At 37.6% G+C, this 17,631-nt stretch overlaps 1 protein-coding gene across 3 annotated transcripts in view; it reads right to left on the bottom strand.

The window, feature by feature from the left end:
- The window catches only part of MLIP (muscular LMNA interacting protein), a 252,167-nt gene that overhangs the window by 18,345 nt on the left and 216,191 nt on the right, over nt 1–17,631 (bottom strand). For 2 of the 3 annotated variants that reach the window (XM_040473782.1, XM_040473783.1), the window contains exon 12: nt 16,463–16,669. The exons of the other annotated variant lie outside the window; for it this stretch is intronic. In XM_040473782.1, coding sequence (XP_040329716.1) covers nt 16,463–16,669 — 207 coding nt within the window. The remainder of the gene's footprint in view (nt 1–16,462; nt 16,670–17,631) is intronic. 3 annotated transcript variants of the gene reach the window in all.

Raw genomic sequence — 17,631 nt, 5'->3', positions numbered from 1 at the left:
TTTACTAAATTAGAAGTCCATAGAAAACCCCTATGTTTAGTTATGTTATGTTAGTAGGTTTTAGCCATTCCAAAGAGTAAGATCTTTTGCAAATTAGGATAAAAATGCTTATAATAGTACATATTTGTCTAACATTTTTATCAGCTACAGTTTGATAAACTGTTAAAATGTTATTGAAATTTTGAAGCATAAAATGCATTCCCAGGCATACAAAGCTTCAGAATATTTGCCAAATAAGGACCGCTTTAAAGTCCTTCTTAGATCAAGAAGAGAAACAAATGCAGGAGGGTGAAGTAGGAAATTCAGGAAGGAGGGTAATAAAGCACTCTGAGTATGGTTTTGCCATTAAAAAAAGAAAACAGAAAAAAGAAAGACCATGTACAAGACAGAAATTATAACCATAAAATGGCAGAAATAAAAATTGAGAATGAAATATATCAACATGATGAGAGGTAATGGAAGGGGCAAGATGAGACTTGTCTTACTAGAAGATTTAGATATTAATAAGGATATATGAACATGAATGTGGACCCTAAGCTAAGGGCAATCATAACAACAAAATAGAATGAAACTTTTAAACTAGTAAACTAAAACCAAATCTCTTGGGTGGAAAGCTGGAGAGAAAAGAAATTGTAGTAATGGAAAATGTAAAATAATATGACAATATTAAGGTCATGTAGTGAGATAATCTCATACATTAAGAGAAATCTCTATAGGTACAATTAAAAATCAAGACCAGAGAATATTTGGTCAATAAAAAATACACACACACAAGAAAACGTATAAAAATTGAAAATAAGAGGAAAAGATTTATCTATCCAAAATGAGACAAAATAAAACTGGAATAGCAATGTTATATTTATAAATGGATGGACCTTAAGAAAAAAATTATAAGAGACAAGAAAATACATTATATACTAGTAAAAAAAAAACTCAATGGACAAGAAGATCTGACCATCATAAGTATACATTCTTAATAATACAAAGTATTGAGATTAGTGGTTGACCTCTGATTCTTTGAGGGCAAAGGAGATACCTTATGCTTCATTTTAATGCTTCAATAGAACTAAGATAGTGTTTCAATGACCAATGGGAGATAAGTAAATATTTTTAAACAACCTGAAGAAGGGTCCAACCCCATGGTCATATCTTCCTTCCACAAAAGCTTTCTACTTGATTCACAGAACATATGGAACATAAGGCTTATTGAGGGCAAATGGGTACTATTATTTGATAGCTGTAAAGGAAATGTTCTGAGTTGTATTGAATCAGTCACATGTGGGTAAACTTCAACAAATTGAAAAATCTGAAAAAATGTTCTGCTTATATTTTAGTGAAAGGAGTAAAACAGTGATCACATTAAGCAAGATGAAGCCACATAGGAACATTCTGCCCTGAAGTTTCAAAATAAGAGACTACTCCATGATGCACATACCACATGGTATATGTGGTTTTTGTTACATTGAGTAAAAGAATAATGAAATAAATTAAAGCAATGAGACAAAAAGTAGGTTGAACCATATCAAACTGATAAAATTGATGTTCTTGTAGGTCAAGAACTGTTGGATGTGGATCAACCTCATACAAAAGACATTTGAAAAATAAGTAGTAGCATTAAAGGAAGTTTAGACAAACAACTGTGCTCAAAGATAAACATATATATGTATGTGTGTGTGTGTGTGTGTGTGTGTGTGTGTGTGTGTGTATATATATATATATATATATATATATATATGGAGACTCAATTTATAAAAACTCGGTTTACAAAGATGAATGCCTCCACAAGGGTTTTTATCATATTTCAGGGCCTACAGCTGCCTCCTTCTATAGACCATTGCCCTCAGTTGAGGATACCAGCCCTTAGCCCTCAGCTGAGTTTCTTGACACTCTCCCACATCATGGTCCACAACCAAAGATTGACTGACAGTGGGGATCAAAGTTCAGCACCTTTTCCACAAGGGTGGATAACTTTGCAATCTATGCTAGCCTCCCTATGAGTTAGGCCAAGGCCCACCTCTACCTGAGAACACATTTGCTCTGCTACTTGTCCTTCTCAATGAGGATTCACTCTCTCTTTTACAGGAAATAGCACAACCTCAGTAAATCACAAACACCTGAACCCTTGTCTCAGGCTCTATTTCCAAGGAAACAGCTCTAGATACCATGCACTGGGGAAGAGGCAGGTGGCAGCTGAGTGCTCTGATATACAAGGAACTCATTTTTACTTTGTGCCTCTATCTGAACGAGGTGCAACTTGATGGCAGTTTATTTTCTTTATGCCTATAAAACACAAGTATGGTCAATAGATTCTAAGGAGCCAGTATGTTTTTTATAAGAGCTTTAAAAATCATCTTTGTCCAAGTGTACCTTTCCTCACTAAAATTGCCATCCAGCCTGCCTCCTACTGCACAGTTCTTATGAATTAGTAAGTTCTTAATTTTTAAAATGATTTTATTAAAAATGTTACAATGAAAAAATTCAGCTATAGATGACAACAAATGAGCTCAGAGACAGAGGTATAAGAATTGATTGTTCTTGATTTCCTGGAAGAAATTTAAAAGTCAACTGTTTGTGATTACACTAAGTACATTTTAAGAATGAACACTGGCGATTAGATAACCTGAAACATGCCTGGTCTCAAATGCCAGCCTGTCATTAAGGCATCTGTTGTGTTGAAATGTCCTTCTTGCCCTCTAGTGGAGAACCTAACTAAATATGATTGATACTTGATTTTTCAGAACTGTTTCTCTTAAGATACCTGCTCCCTGGCATTCGTTTTTAATGTTAAAAGCCCAATTAATTTGCATTTACCCATTTTGAACAGAATGTTCTTTATGAACATATACAGATTCATCCATTCTGAAAACAATTTGGCATAGGCAAACAGTGCCCCTGTTTTGGTTTCCTGAAAAATCTAAAAACATTAAAAACCAATTTTGAGTTGGCTTTTTCTCCTATTCCGCCCACCTCAAAGGTTTTCTATTCTACAGTATCAGAATAGTTATCCAATTCCCAGAAACTCCCAAAGTTTCCAGAAAAGTTTTGGAATTGAGAGCAAGGTGGCTTATCTCTCTGGGATGATAGAAAATAAATTTTCTTGGTTTATTCACACAGAAGGACTTCTAATTATGTAGATGAAACAAAAACAGATATTATCAAGGAGAAGGATAAAATGAGGTTTTTTTGCCTCTAAAGTTCAAGATGACTTCTTTTTTTTTTAAATTTTTTTAACATTTATTTATTTTTGAGAAAGAGAGAGAGAGCATGAGTTGGGGAGTTACTGCCAGAGGGAGACATAGAATCTGAAGCAGGCTCCAGGCTCTGAGCTGTCAGCACAGAGCCTGATACAGGGCTGGAACCCACAAAATGCAAGATCATGACCTGAGCCAAAGTCAGATGCTTAACCAACCGAGCCACCCAGGGGCCCCTCAAGATGACTTCTTTCAGTAAATATGGCGGCCTCAGTCTGTCAAAGTATTAGATGTACAGTGGTTCTCTTAGGCACTAACCTTTGAGTCTGCTGCAGAAACATGGTTGCAGCCTGGGGTTGTAAAGTGAAAAGCACTGTGGCCTTTCATGATAAACCCAGTCTCTTCCAGTAACTCACATCGTCATGGCCTTGGGTGTGTTAGGAGTATTATTCTGCAACATTTGCCTCCAGTTTCCTCATCTGTGAACTGAAGTAAGGCGCATGACCTCAGTAGTTAGTTCCTGTCCTGAGGTAAATGGCTCTGTTATTTGGCCAGACAGAAGTCTATGATTCCAGAGTGGTGGTGTTGGTGAAGCTGATGATGCTATTTCCTTGATAGTTTTTTGTTTTGTTTTGTTTTGAAGGGAGAGTCTTAAGAAAAATTAGTCAAGTGCCAGCTTTTGAGCTAGTCTGCTGGAATTTTATACAAATTATTTACACTTTCTGAGCCCAGTTTCTTTGTATGTGAAATAAAGGGGATAAAACCTACTTTATTATGCTCTGAAATTTAACTAAAATGCGCTCTATAAAGTGGCATGTTATTTGCAACGACATGGATGGATCTTGAGGGTATAATTCTTAGTAAAATAAGTCAGCCAGAGAAAGGCAAATCCATATGATTTCACTAATATGTGGGTTATAAGAAACAAAACAAAGAAAAACAAAAACTCTAAAAATTAGAGAACTGGTGATTACCAGAGAGGAGGTGGGTGAAATAGGTGAAGGCAATTAAGCGTGCACTCAGCGTGGTGAGCTCTGAGTACAGTAAGACCTGTTGAGTCACTAAAGTGTATACCTGAAACTAATATGACTGTATGTTAACTATACGGAAATTAAAAAGTTAAATTAAAAAATAATATAACAAAATAAAATAAACATAAATAAATAAAGTGGAACGTATGCCTACTTTTTCCCAGTATGAATTTCTTTCTTACAAAACTTCAGTGACCCCTCAACTCACTCCCTGCCTTCTGCTCACATATCCAGCTAACCCAGTGCCCCCAGGGATGCAGAAGCTGTCTGAAAGTCTTACTTCTGGCTAACTTCAAACAATAGGTCTTGGTTCCAGTTGCTTCTTCAATACTCTGGCCTGCTTCCATTTCCTCACGCTTGGCCCTGTTCCTTTTCTTTCCCGCCTGGAAAACTTCCTGCTGTTCCTTCTAACTGGAGTGCCCAGCAGGCCCCCAAATGGCTTCTTTTTAGACCTGGATTCAGACATCATGGCCTCATTACGTCTTTCTGGATTCATCAGACTAGAGCAGGACTTCTGTAACAGATACTCATAACTACTTGATTGTCTTCTACGGGACACTTGCCACAATTATCATTAAGTAATGGGCTTTTTTTGCATATTTAATTTCTGCTTCTCCCAAGTAAAGAAGAACGTACCTGGCAAAGGCCCCTCACATTTCTCTGACCTTGATCTCCGTGTATGGCCAGCAGAGACACCTAAAGGATACTTAGTAAATCTTTGTGAAATAAGTAATTTGTCAACTTCCTGACTCCAGGGTTCCGAGACCTCATGTTGGAATAAAAAAGCTGCAAAATTTTATGCTCCTTATTACCAGTAGGGAGTTAGGCTCTTACTTAGACAAGGTTTTTGTAACCTTGAACCAAATCACTTAACTTAGTGCTCATTTTCTCATTTTGAAGCTAGGTGCAATTGTAAACGGCTTCTCTCAAAGGAGTGTTGCTTTATTCTTAAAATACATCTGGAAAAGACTTTTCACATCTTTAGATCTAAATATTTACAGCTTACCTTAGAAAAACAAATTTTTATTTCAAAGCCCCCTCAGCCTTTGAACCAGTAGGTGAAGGTTAGAATTGCTTTAGATTTTCCCTTCTGCAGCTAAATCACAATCTGCTTTAACTTCTGTTGATTAATCTCTGTTGAAATATCAGAGGAAGTCTCAAAAAAAAAAAATCTCCTTTCAGATGAGCTACTAAAAAATTTAACCCACGTTGGAAACATGCCTATATTAAAATTTTAATTCACTTATCACATGTCTGTGGATTCATAGAGTCAGTTTTCTGAGTAGCCATGCAATGATATCACCAGTTAAGATAGTCTCAATAATGGACACAATAGAAACTTTACAAGTTGACTGAATTTGAAAATAAATAAGTAGGAGAACAAATGGAGGAAAAGAAAGTGAGAAAATTCAACATTTATAGGATGAATGACCCAACGGGTTTAAAGGAAGCATGCTCTTGACCTAGGAACAAGCTAAAGCCATTTTACGGAGGATCCTTTCCTACCTACCCATCCTGGATATAAAAGTTGCCTTCCTTTCTTCTGTCTTCCTAGTTCATTCACATAGTACAGCACTACCAGGAAACCTCATCAGAGGTTCCAGAGTCCATTGCCAACCCCTAATACTCCATTTTGTGAAAATAAAAGACAATAGAGCTTGAATCTCCTGATAAGTTCACTGTCTATTACATTTAGGTGTAACATTCCTATGCCTATTCCCTAAACTGTGTATTTCTTATCCATAATACATTTGGCTAAAAAGGTCCCCACACTATTCAAATAACTGTCTCTCACTTTCGGCTTATTCTGAGTGATCCTTTATGTAGAAAAAAACAAATAATGAATGGAATTGGACTGAAATATCCCCATTGTGTTCACTCTCCTCTCATTTTGTCATTGCAGACAAGTTATATTTCCTCTTTGTTCTTAATCTATAATCTCAAGAGCAGCTGCTTGGAAAAGAGGCTAATAAAAATGGATCAGTAAATACTGTGTTGACACATCATAAAGATAAGATACATTTCAAGTTAAATGTTTCACCTCTCTTAGCAAGAACATAATTCTAATATAAAGGATCGGTATATTCTAAAATCTCATTTTATGAAAAAGGCATTTTAATTTCTTAAAAAGTAAATCATAAAGTACATGTTGGCAGCTACAGTACTTTTTCAAAGAGAAATGACTTTTAATAATTGAAGCAGCGTTCTGGGGAAAAAAAAATGTACCTTCTGATTCAGTTAAGTCCATGAATACTGGACGTATAAACACTCAGCCCAATGGTAAATGTTACAAGCACATGGGAGCAATTTTGATTAAGAATTCAACCTAACATTTATGATTTTCTTTAATTAAGAAAAAAAAATCCTGTGACCTAAGGTAGTATATATACCATTTAATACTTGTGTCTCCTTTTACTTGATAAAAGTTTTATGTGAAAAATCAACCATTATAATCAAGCACTTTTTAACATGTTGATATAGTTTTTCTTTGTAACTTTATTTCTCATAATGAAGTTTATATTCTTGTTGAATCATTATGGAATTTAAAAGATGAAAGAGGAACAATTTGCTACCATAGGGAAAGCTCAAAATTTTCGGAAATGTAAAAACTTTTAAGATCATCCAGTCCAGTGGAAGTTATGAGTTTAGGAGTGTTTTGTTTTGTTTTGTTTTTTGGTTTTTTGTTTTTGCTTTTTGGGTTTTTTTGTTAAGCTTATTCATCTATTTTGGGAAAGAGAGAGAGGGAGAGGGAGAGAGACAGAGAGTGTATGTGCGAGTAGGGGAGAGGCAGAGAGAGAGGGAGAGAGAGAAAATCCCACACAGGCTGTACATTGCCAGCACAGAGTCCAATGAGGGGCTTAAACCATGAGATCATGACCTGAGCCAAAATCAAGAGTCAGAAACTGAACCAACTGAGCCACTCAGGTGCCCCTGAGTTTAGGAGTTTTAAGTAGGTCTCAGGAATCTGCATTCTTCTGAAGCTCCCCATGTAATTCTCATGAAATACAGCCCAGTTTTGATCTTAGAGTAAGAGTTTTAGAACCAAACCCAATATCCTACTATTCCAGAGGAAAAAGAAACTCACAGAAAAAGAGTGACCTGTGTCAAAAATATCATTTCTGTAAATTAAATGTACACAAAACAATAATGCAATATTCGGAAGAAAATATGCAAACAAATGAAAAACAGTATAGTAGACTATGAAGAAAAAGGAAAGGGGAGTGAGAAATCAGAGGTAAAGCAAATACATATGGGAATAAACTTGAAAGCATTAAAGGAATGAATAGGTTGTAATACAAGGAAAAAACACATTATAGATGAGAGTAATGTCCTCCCAGTTATATCGATGGATTGTTTCTTCACTCCAGCACCAAAATCCCACAAACAACAGGTAGCATGCTGAAAAAATATATAAAACTGAGAACTTAAGTTGGAACATGAAAGTTTCAGGTTGCCACTTGATCTTGCTAAAAATCCTATGATACAGATTCTATTTTTTTTTTTTTACATTTTTTTAAATTTCTTTAAGTAATCTCTGCACCCAAAGTGGGGCTTGAACTCATGACCCCGAGATCAACAGCTGCATGTTCTATCTACTATGCCAGCCAGGTGCCCCTAGAGATTCTATTTTTATTGCTATTTTATAAATAAGGAAACTAAAGCAAGAGTGTGGATTACTTTTCTAAACATGACCATAGAACAATTCATTTATTCAACAAGATTAATTCAGCAACTGATATCTTACTTGTTTAGAGGCTACAGTTTTGTTGCTCTAGGTCTACTTACTGATCAAATTGGACACTTCTAATAATGACAAGGAGCAAAGAAATAATTGAAATCATATAATATTAAAACTATTTATTAACAAATGGTTTGTTACACTAGTAGATCTATAAGATATTTATTTTCAAAAAAAAAAAACTATTTTTAAAAGTATTTTTTTCCAAAACAATAGGAAAAATAGAATAGATACTCTTTTACAAAAATGTCCAGGACGGATCAGGACACGTGTCATCTTACACAGGAATATATGTTTTCCTCTCTCCGTGAAAGATCTTCACATCTTGCCCTGACCCCCAGCAGTCCTGATCACAGCCTGGGGTCTGCAAGCTGGAGTGATCAGGGCTGGGGAGGGTCCTGGGCAGAAAGAACAGAGGTAGGAGATGAATAGCTAATGCTCTCCTGCTCTGAAGTAAAAGCTATTTTTCAAGGGGCTACTCCAGAGAAAAGCACTGAAATACTCCAATTGAATGTGTTAGAAAAAGCTGGCTCCAACACATGCATAGAAAATATATAGTAGAGGGGCACCTGGGTGCCTCCGTCGGTTGAGCGGCTGACTTCAGCTCAGGTCATGATCTCACGGTCTGTGAGTTCGAGCCCCACATCGGGCTCTGTGCTGACAGCTCAGAGCCTGGAGCCTGTTTCAGATTCTGTGTCTCCCTCTCTCTCTGACCCTCCCCCGTTCATGCTCTGTTTCTCTCTGTCTCAAAAATAAATAAATAAATGTTTAAAAAAAAAAAGAAAGAAAATATACAGTAGAATTTAATAGCAGTGGAACCAATGGGGGGATACCTATGTGAGAAAACCTGCCACACTTATCTCTTTGATGAGACAGAAGCAGACTAGAAATAAAAGAAAATGGTAAATGGCCACAAACAAGGTACAAGGATCATGCGTTTTAGGAAACCAAAAGTGAATAAAATGGCTGCACAGTCACAAATTAGGCCTCCAGATAACACAATTTTTCGAAATCTGAAAGACAAGATGTCCTCAGAATGGCTGTCAATGTTCTCCTGGGGCTTCAAAGCTGTCTCTCTGTCTATAAAGATGCTGTTCTCACAGATAAAGCCTTGCAAGCTTTCACTGTAAATAGAGCCTTCCTGAGTAAGAAATCCCAGCCTCACTCCTGCCAGCACATCAGAAAAATCATCCTGACTGCGAAGGTCTAGTTCTCCTTCCCTCCTCTCAGTACTATTCATAGGTCCGCCATGTGTTTTCTTGTTCGTTTCTGCTGCAAGCCGGAAGAAGAGTGACCCAGGGGAGATGGCAGTAAGAGAGAACTTCCTGTGCACATGGCCTGTGGTTGGGCTAAACACAAGGATAAGAAAAGAGGAAAAAATACGGAAAACTGAGTGGGAAACATAAGTGGGAAAAGGAAAAAGTGGGAAAAAGGAAAGTAAGCCAGAAGAATTGGGATTTGGGTTTGACTTAAAAATTAAAAAGAGAGCTGCGCCTCAGAGATAATGGGAATACAACACAGAAGAAATCAGGCAGAGGATGAAGAAAGAATAAAGGTTATGAAGAGTGATCAGCTTTCGGTTACATGCCTTATGTGCAGATTAGTTTTCTTACTTGATGGCCAGCAGAGTAGTTGAGACCTCTGAGGTGATGTCTGAGTGGTGCTTAGAAAAAGTAATCTTTCTAAAAGAACTGAATTCTCAAAACTAGAGGGCATGGGTTCCTGACAGCACAGTCAGCTAAGTGACCAGCCCTTGATTTGGGCTCAGGTCATGATCTCACGGTTTGTGAGATCAAGCCCTGTGTCAAGTTCCATGCCGACAGCATGGAGCCTGCTTGCGATTCTTTCTCCCTCTCTCTCTGCGCCTCTCTCTCTCTCTTTCTCAATGTCTCTCAAAAATAACAAACAAACAAACAAAAAATAGAGGGTGGATCCACTAGGCTGTGAGCTAGACATCAGCAGATATGCTGTGGAAGGTGTTATTAACTTTGAAGATAAACATTTTATTATAAATTACAAAATAGAGGAAAAATTGGTAAAATGACTGGGGATGAGGGGCGCCTGGGTGGCGCAGTCGGTTAAGCGTCCGACTTCAGCTCAGGTCATGATCTCGCGGTCCGTGAGTTCGAGCCCCGCGTCAGGCTCTGGGCTGATGGCTCGGAGCCTAGAGCCTGTTTCCGATTCTGTGTCTCCCTCTCTCTCTGCCCCTCCCCCGTTCATGCTCTGTCTCTCTCTGTCCCCCAAAAAATAAATAAACGTTGAAAAAAAAAATTAAAAAAAAAATGACTGGGGATGAGATAGTTGTAAGATAATGACCCTCCACACCCAGACCTATAACTCCTCTGTACCCTTTATTGTATCAGCAATGATATATGGCCCACGGCATAATATGTCAAAATTAAAGAAAATTCTCTTGCATTCTGATAGCCAAAGTTTTGATTTACAGGATCCTGGACCCCACATTTAGAACATAAACATAAGATTTGTGAATATATATAAAATATAAATTACTGTCATACCTATGTCATCTCGGGCCTTAACATTTTACTACCAGACTCTGAACTTCATTTGACTAGTCCCTGCTTTTCTTTTCCTGAGGGCTCTTCTGGGATTAATGCTCCCATCCCACAGGCACAACCCTCAAACAAAGACAAGCAGGATTCCCCACCCTGCCTGCCCTCCCCCCCACACTCCACCTCAGATTGCCTCACTCTGAGTTGTCCACATTGGCTCCTAGAATTCACCAGCAAACTCAAGCTCTAATTCCCACATGGTAACTTGCTTGATGATACACCCTTTATTTGACACCTTCTCCTTGTCTCAGTTCCCTACTTCCTTAACTGGTGTTTCCTAGAACCACCTCCCAAACTAACTACTCATACATGAAACTTCTTCTCAGGGAAACCAAAAAAAGACACAATTGATTCTCATTATTCACAATAGGTATGTTCTATTAAGTCACTGCAAATATGGAATTAGCAAATCCTGAACCACTGCTCCAGGATGAAATATAAGATTAAGTTCCTGCGAGTCTGATTATGTTTTCATCAGTCAATCATATATAGTCTTGTTTAATGTGTCTTTCTGTTTAAAGATATCTTATTTAATATATTATTATTCATTAACATTGAACCTACAGCTAACAGCCCTATAATTCATGCCTAAAGAAAGCTTACCTGACATGTATAGTTTCTCTGCGAGGCACATCATAGCCTTCTAATGTATAGAACACCAAACAGAACTTCAGCACTATACCTAAGAGGCCATTTTAAATAGTGAAATCACCAAGAAAAAGCACAGAAATTCAAAATCTGTGGTACTAAGACATGGAGAGAATGATTGCTTATAGCATGAGAGCTAAAACAAGAAAATAGAACATCACCTTGTTCACCCCACTGGGAACATGTGCACAGGCCAATCAAATATTGCATTGTTCTTCACATGTCCACAGATGACCACAAAAGTACAGTGAGTATTGCTTTCAAGGTTACCAATAAATTCTAGTGGGTAGGCAAATTCTTAAGTATGGACTCCTAGAATTTTCTACAAACAAGGGGACAGGAAAAGAAGAGTAAAGAAGGATATGTAGATTATCTAAATCGATGATTCTGAGAGGACCTCACAGAATTTACCTGCTCCCAAGATACAGGTAACTGTGTTTTCCACGTATACTATAGGGGCTCAGAAGTAACTAATCTAGAACCAATGAGGGCATGCCATTTAGGTGAAGAAAGGAGGAAACAGCAGTGTATTATATGACTGATGGTCATATACCAGACAGGACTGAAAACACCCCAGTAGATACCAGAACCCGCATATGGCAAAGAAAGATCAGATGCCCCCTGCCTCCACCTCCCCACCCCACCTATGTTCCTATGTTGAAGCACTCCATAAACACCCTGGAAATCGCACACAACCCAAGAAAAAGGGAGTTTCTCAACTGAGTGAAATTGTATTAAATGTCCTGATAAATCCATAAATTGACTCATATTTAGTTTCTACTTAAAATGGAAATAATCCCAAATATTCAAGCATCTTAGGCTCCTAGTGAATAACCTGCATCATTTTAGGATTTGTTCATCATGAACACACATTTATTTATGACTATATCTACAATGTGAAAAGTATCATATTAAGCATGTCACGCCCTAGATGGACACTAGGACAATCACAACAAATGAATACAAGGTAAGTTGTAATATACAGGAGATACGTTGGCACAGGCAAGGATTATAAAAATTAAAAGGAGAAAAGCATCCCTGAATGTTGATGAATGGGGAAACTTCACAGAGGAGCAGGGATGGTTTGACTAGTCTCTAAAGGATGAGAATGGTCTGCCTTGCATAAGTAAGGTGAAAAACAGGAAGGTATTTTACATGAGGAGAACGCAGGAGCAAGTTAAACAGTAAGAAATTCCCAAGGCATGCCTGGAGGGAAAGAAGTCGATTGGTTAGGAAAGTAGAATAATAAGAAAGAGTAGGGAGAGATAACAACATGACAGACATAACAAAAGAAGAATCCATTCAATTTGGTGAATGATCAGCTATGAGGTCAAAGCAGAAAAAGGATAATGGCTGAATCAAGTTTTGAGTTTGAGGACTGAGTACTGTGTTATTAAGGACAGAAGTAAGGAAGCCAGAACAGAACTCGTTCGAGGCATAACGAATGATGAGTTTGAAGTGACAACATGACATCCGAGGGGAAGTGACAAGAGAGCAGCTGAAGATATAAAACTAAATCTCAAAGGAGAAACAGAATAGGAAATGCGGATTTGAGAATGATCAGGACTAAGATAATCACAGAAGCCTGTGAGTGGGTGGGTATCTGAAGGGAGGCAATTAGAGAGAAGGGGTAGAGGAAGAAGAAGTGTCCACAAGAAAACAAAGAAGGAGCAGTCAGGGAGTTGGAATGTAGACATGATCCCAAGAGTAGGATGAGGAGGGAGATTCAAAAGGGCATGATCCACTGTGTCAGCTGCTGCAAGGGATAAAAGAGACAGAGGACTGAGGGAATGCAGCTGAATTTGCTGACAAGCAGTTTATCTCCAGAGAGCAGTTTCAATAGAGTGGTTGAAACAAAAAGACAGAATGCTTTCAAGAGTGGGTTAAAGCGCGAATTTATAGAGGGAGAATGAAGATAATGGCTATTGATCACTGTGAGAGAAAGAAAGTCTTGAAATTACTACACTTGTGGCACTATCAAGGAAAAGGAGGGAGATGTGTTCATTTTGTCTTTTTTTTTTTTTTTTTTTTTTTTTAGGTTTCTGCATACAAAAGGGAAAGCGTCCAATGAATACAGGACGAATGAAGATTCAAGAGAATGCTAAGAATGGCACTCCAAGAAGGTGTACTAAAATCTAATTCTTATATGGTTGTTATGTCCCAGATACTACCAGTATCAGTGCTTTGCATCAATTAGTACACCTTAATCTCATAATACTCTAGTAAGGTGTGTACTAGTATCATCCTCATTTTGCAGGTGAGTAAATGGAGGCATGCATAGCCTAAATGACTTAACCAACATCACTCTCTGGAAGGAGTGGGGTCAAGAAATGAACTTAGACTGACGGTCCAGAGACATCTTGCTCTTATCCACTGGGCAATATTACTTTGAGGGACTAAAGAAAGAAGAGTAATAACTCCCTTCATGAGAACTCAAGAAAAAGAGGACCCCCTGATTTATTCCAAGATGAAAAGGAAAGTACCTGAGCATCATCACATGTGATATGACGTCATATGATGGAGCTCTATCTTGAAACTAAGAGAAGATAGGGATTAAGGTAAAGATATAGGACACTCGGAGTGGGATGAAGATTTAGAAGAAAGAATGTAGTACAGATTCAACAGAAGAATAATAAAACCTGTTAAACACCTTTGGTAGCCCCAGTTGATGAGGGACCATCAAAGGTAGTTAGGTCAAGTTCAGTGTGGCTCTCCAGGGGGATATATGGGAAGATTTGAGTTTGGAGATAAGCCTAGTAGTTAATGTTGGGAACCAGGTGTGGCAACGACATTAGGTATTGAAGAGAAGGTAATTTAGATAGCAGATTATGTTTTACAATTTCAGGCAAGAAATTATTTCAAGTAAAAAAACCAATTCTTGAAACCTGGTATGCTACTGGCCCAATATTTATGACACAAAATTTGTAAACATAGATATCAAATTGGGTAATCTGTATATTTTGATGGGAACAATTAAAGTATAAGGCTATTAGATGTTCTGAATCTTCCATCAAGAAATATTGTCTTACACTATGATTATATTATTATTATTTCTGATGTTATTGTTTCTTTATTCAGTATCAATAAATCTCAGACTCTGAAAGACAAAATCTATTATGAAGATTGTATAAAATGAAAACAGTTGGCCAACCTCATATCACTTTTCTATATTGTTCTTTACAACCTCACTAGTACAGGTTAAAATACAGATGAAATACTGACCCTATCCTTGAACCTCCGTGAATGTTGAATGGTTCTAGAAAACAGCACCAAAATATCAAAAGAATGAGCTACTTAATGCAACTGATATCTATAAAATACAATTATAATCCCATCATAGATGATAATTTATAAGACAATTGTTATGTTATTTTCAGAATCATTAACTCTATAGCTAAAAGGATTTCATAAATGTTGGCAATGATTAAATCAGGAACAATTTCAAATAATAGAAAATATTTTAAGAATATTATACTTTCCCTGAAATATTTGTTTTTTCTAAACCAAGTGTAAGAAACAAACAAAAGTCATAAAAACGTCATCCTGAACCTCGTCTAAAAATATTCTGTTTTCAGAAAATGGATATTTTAAAGTTTAATTCAGGGTTGATCATTCACTAATGATAGATGCTATTAAATATGAAAGATAAAATATTATTCATATAGTAATGTTCACTTTTTAGATGACTGACTCTCTTTAGACTGAGTTTTTGAACATTTCCTCAAAAAAAAAAATGGGGGGCCAAGGAATATTGTACAACTACACTCTGGGACATATTGATTCTGGCCTTTATTGACTTCCAAGTACAGGGGTATATTCCATTAGATATAGAGAATTTGCAAAATAAATGGTTTTAAACAAGATTTTGAGTTTTACAAAAAAAATCAATTGCAGGTTAAATTTAACTAATCAATTCTTTTATAAAGTTTTCAGAATCTGAGAGTCTGTAAGTAGCCAGGATGGCCTTATGGTAATGGTCAGAAGAGCAACAGGTACTTTTATATAAAAGCGGCACTGTTGACTGCTTGCTTCTAATACAACATTTGTGATTGCATTCCAAAGCCAACTATAAATATTTTTCACTTAAAATACATTGTATGGGGGCGCCTGGGTGGCGCAGTCGGTTAAGCGTCCGACTTCAACCAGGTCACGATCTCACGGTCCGTGAGTTCGAGCCCCGCGTCGGGCTCTGGGCTGATGGCTCAGAGCCTGGAGCCTGTTTCCGATTCTGTGTCTCCCTCTCTCTCTGCCCCTCGCCCGTTCATGCTCTGTTTCTCTCTGTCCCAAAAATAAATAAACGTTGAAAAAAAATTAAAAAAAAATAATAAAATACATTGTATGTATTTAGGGGCGCCTGGGTGGCTCAGTCAGTTAAGCGTCTGACTTTAGTTCAGGTCATGATCTCACAGCTTATGGGTTCGAGCCCCACGTCAGACTCTGTGCTGACAGCTCAGAGCCTGGAGCCTGCTTCAGATTCTGTGTCTCCCTCTTTCTCTCTGCCCCTCCCCCACTCGCACTCTGTCTCTTTCTCGCTCAAAAAATAAACACTTAAAAATAAATTAATTAATTAATTAAATATATTATATGTATTTAAGTATATATTTATATATACAAAATATTTATATATGTAATATATATACATGTGTAATATGTATACATATATACATATTTTAAAGTACCGAACACCTCATTTTACATATCCCATCACTATGCGTTGTGAGGCAGATAGACACATTTTAAAATAAAACGTTAATAGCAAAAGGTATAAACTTGTTGAAACACTCTGCTGTATACCTGGAACTAATGTAACATTGTGTCAACTATACTCAAATAAAAAATAAAATAAAATAAGATGTTAATATTACTTTACAGATATTCGTAGAAATTCTAATTATTTCATTGCTCATTGGCTGTGATAGTGCCTCCTGATTAAGGCACCGCAATTTAAAGAAGCTTTTTAAAGAACATTGAACTGAGACTATAAGGTAAATTAATAATGGCACCTTGTAAGGTTCTGTAAAATTTCTCAGGATTTCCACTTTGGGGTTTGCACAAGAGGCAAGGAGGAATACAAAACCAGGAAATGACTTTGAAAGCAAAAATAAATACTTACTAACTTCTCAAGGTTAATTATTATCTTTTTGTAAGGTCGTGGGCTTTAACACAAATAATTAATAGTCTTAATATATATGTTTCTACACTTAAGTTTTAAAAAGTTAAGCATAAAGAAGTTTCACAGCACAGAACAGAACAGCTCCCACCTTGGCAGGGAATTCTCACCTTATTATATGTGTTGCCACTAAACAGGGTGTGAGAATTCCCCTGTTCATCACTCAGTGAGAAGGAGGACAAATGACTGAAGGGTCCTGGGGTAAGACATTCAGCGTGTGAGAGAGTCTGTGGAGGCAGCAGGGACTTAGCAGAAGGATAGAGTCTAGTCTGATATAAAGGGTGGAGAGAAACAGGCTTGTGAGGAACTGTCACATCCTGGGAACAAGAAAGGTATAAAGAACATGTTAGTGGACAAAAGTCAAGCTCACTTGGAATTAAGTCTAAGTATAATAGACATTATGTCAGAATCTCTTACTACTGGGGAGCCTGGGTGGCTCAGCCAGTTAAGCGTCCCAACTCTCAATCCTGGGCCAGGTCATGATCTTACAGTTCGTGGGTTCAAGCCCTGAGTCTGGCTCTGTGCTGACAGCAAAGAGTCTCCTTGGGATTCTCTCTCTCTCCCTCTCTCCCTGCCCCTCCCCTGCTCACTCTCTTTCTCTCTCAAAATAAATAAATAAACTTAAAAAAAAAAAAAAAAAGAATCTCTTACTAGTAAGAAGGAAACCTCTCCTCATAGTTGGACCCTTCTCCAGACACCTGCTTTCATAGAATATTGTTTGTCTCTTTCAATAATTCCTGTCAGTCTCCTCCTCCAGCCTCTTCTGCCAAACTAAACAAGCACCTGTAGTGTCGCCTGAAGGGTGTCAAGGTTGTTATTTTTGAAAGTATCAAGAGGAGAAAAGTTTAAGGAAGGAGAGAGATCCCAGAGGTGATAGGATGAGATTTAAAAAGTCTTCATTGAAGAGGTAGGTAACAGTGGAAGTTATTTTAAGAGGACTTGTGATCTGGTCGGGAAGAAATGGGGGACACAGAGGAGCGCATCGTAGAGGATATCAATGCGCAAGCCGCGGAGCAGAAGTGTTGGTTTAATTCATGGTACAGTAAGTGGCCAAATTGGGCCGAGGACCGCAAAGGGATCAGGATACGCAAGAATGGAAAGAACAATGAGTTCTATGCCAGGCAGTGTGTTGCTTTGGAGAGAAGCTGGAGATTGTGCATACGGATGAGTTCAAGTGTAGAGAGAGGGAATGGGGTCTTACCTTGGGTGAGTCTTTAACCTGGAAAGGAGATGGATGTGAAAGACTTTGAGGAAGTAGGACCAGAGATAAGACCAGGCG

Source organism: Herpailurus yagouaroundi, unplaced genomic scaffold (assembly GCF_014898765.1).
Source record: "Herpailurus yagouaroundi ecotype Mexico unplaced genomic scaffold, PumYag 139, whole genome shotgun sequence".
Classification (NCBI taxonomy): Eukaryota; Metazoa; Chordata; class Mammalia; order Carnivora; family Felidae; genus Herpailurus; species Herpailurus yagouaroundi.
The sequence above is the reverse complement of the archived record's forward strand: the minus strand, read 5'-3'. Positions and strand labels throughout refer to the sequence as shown.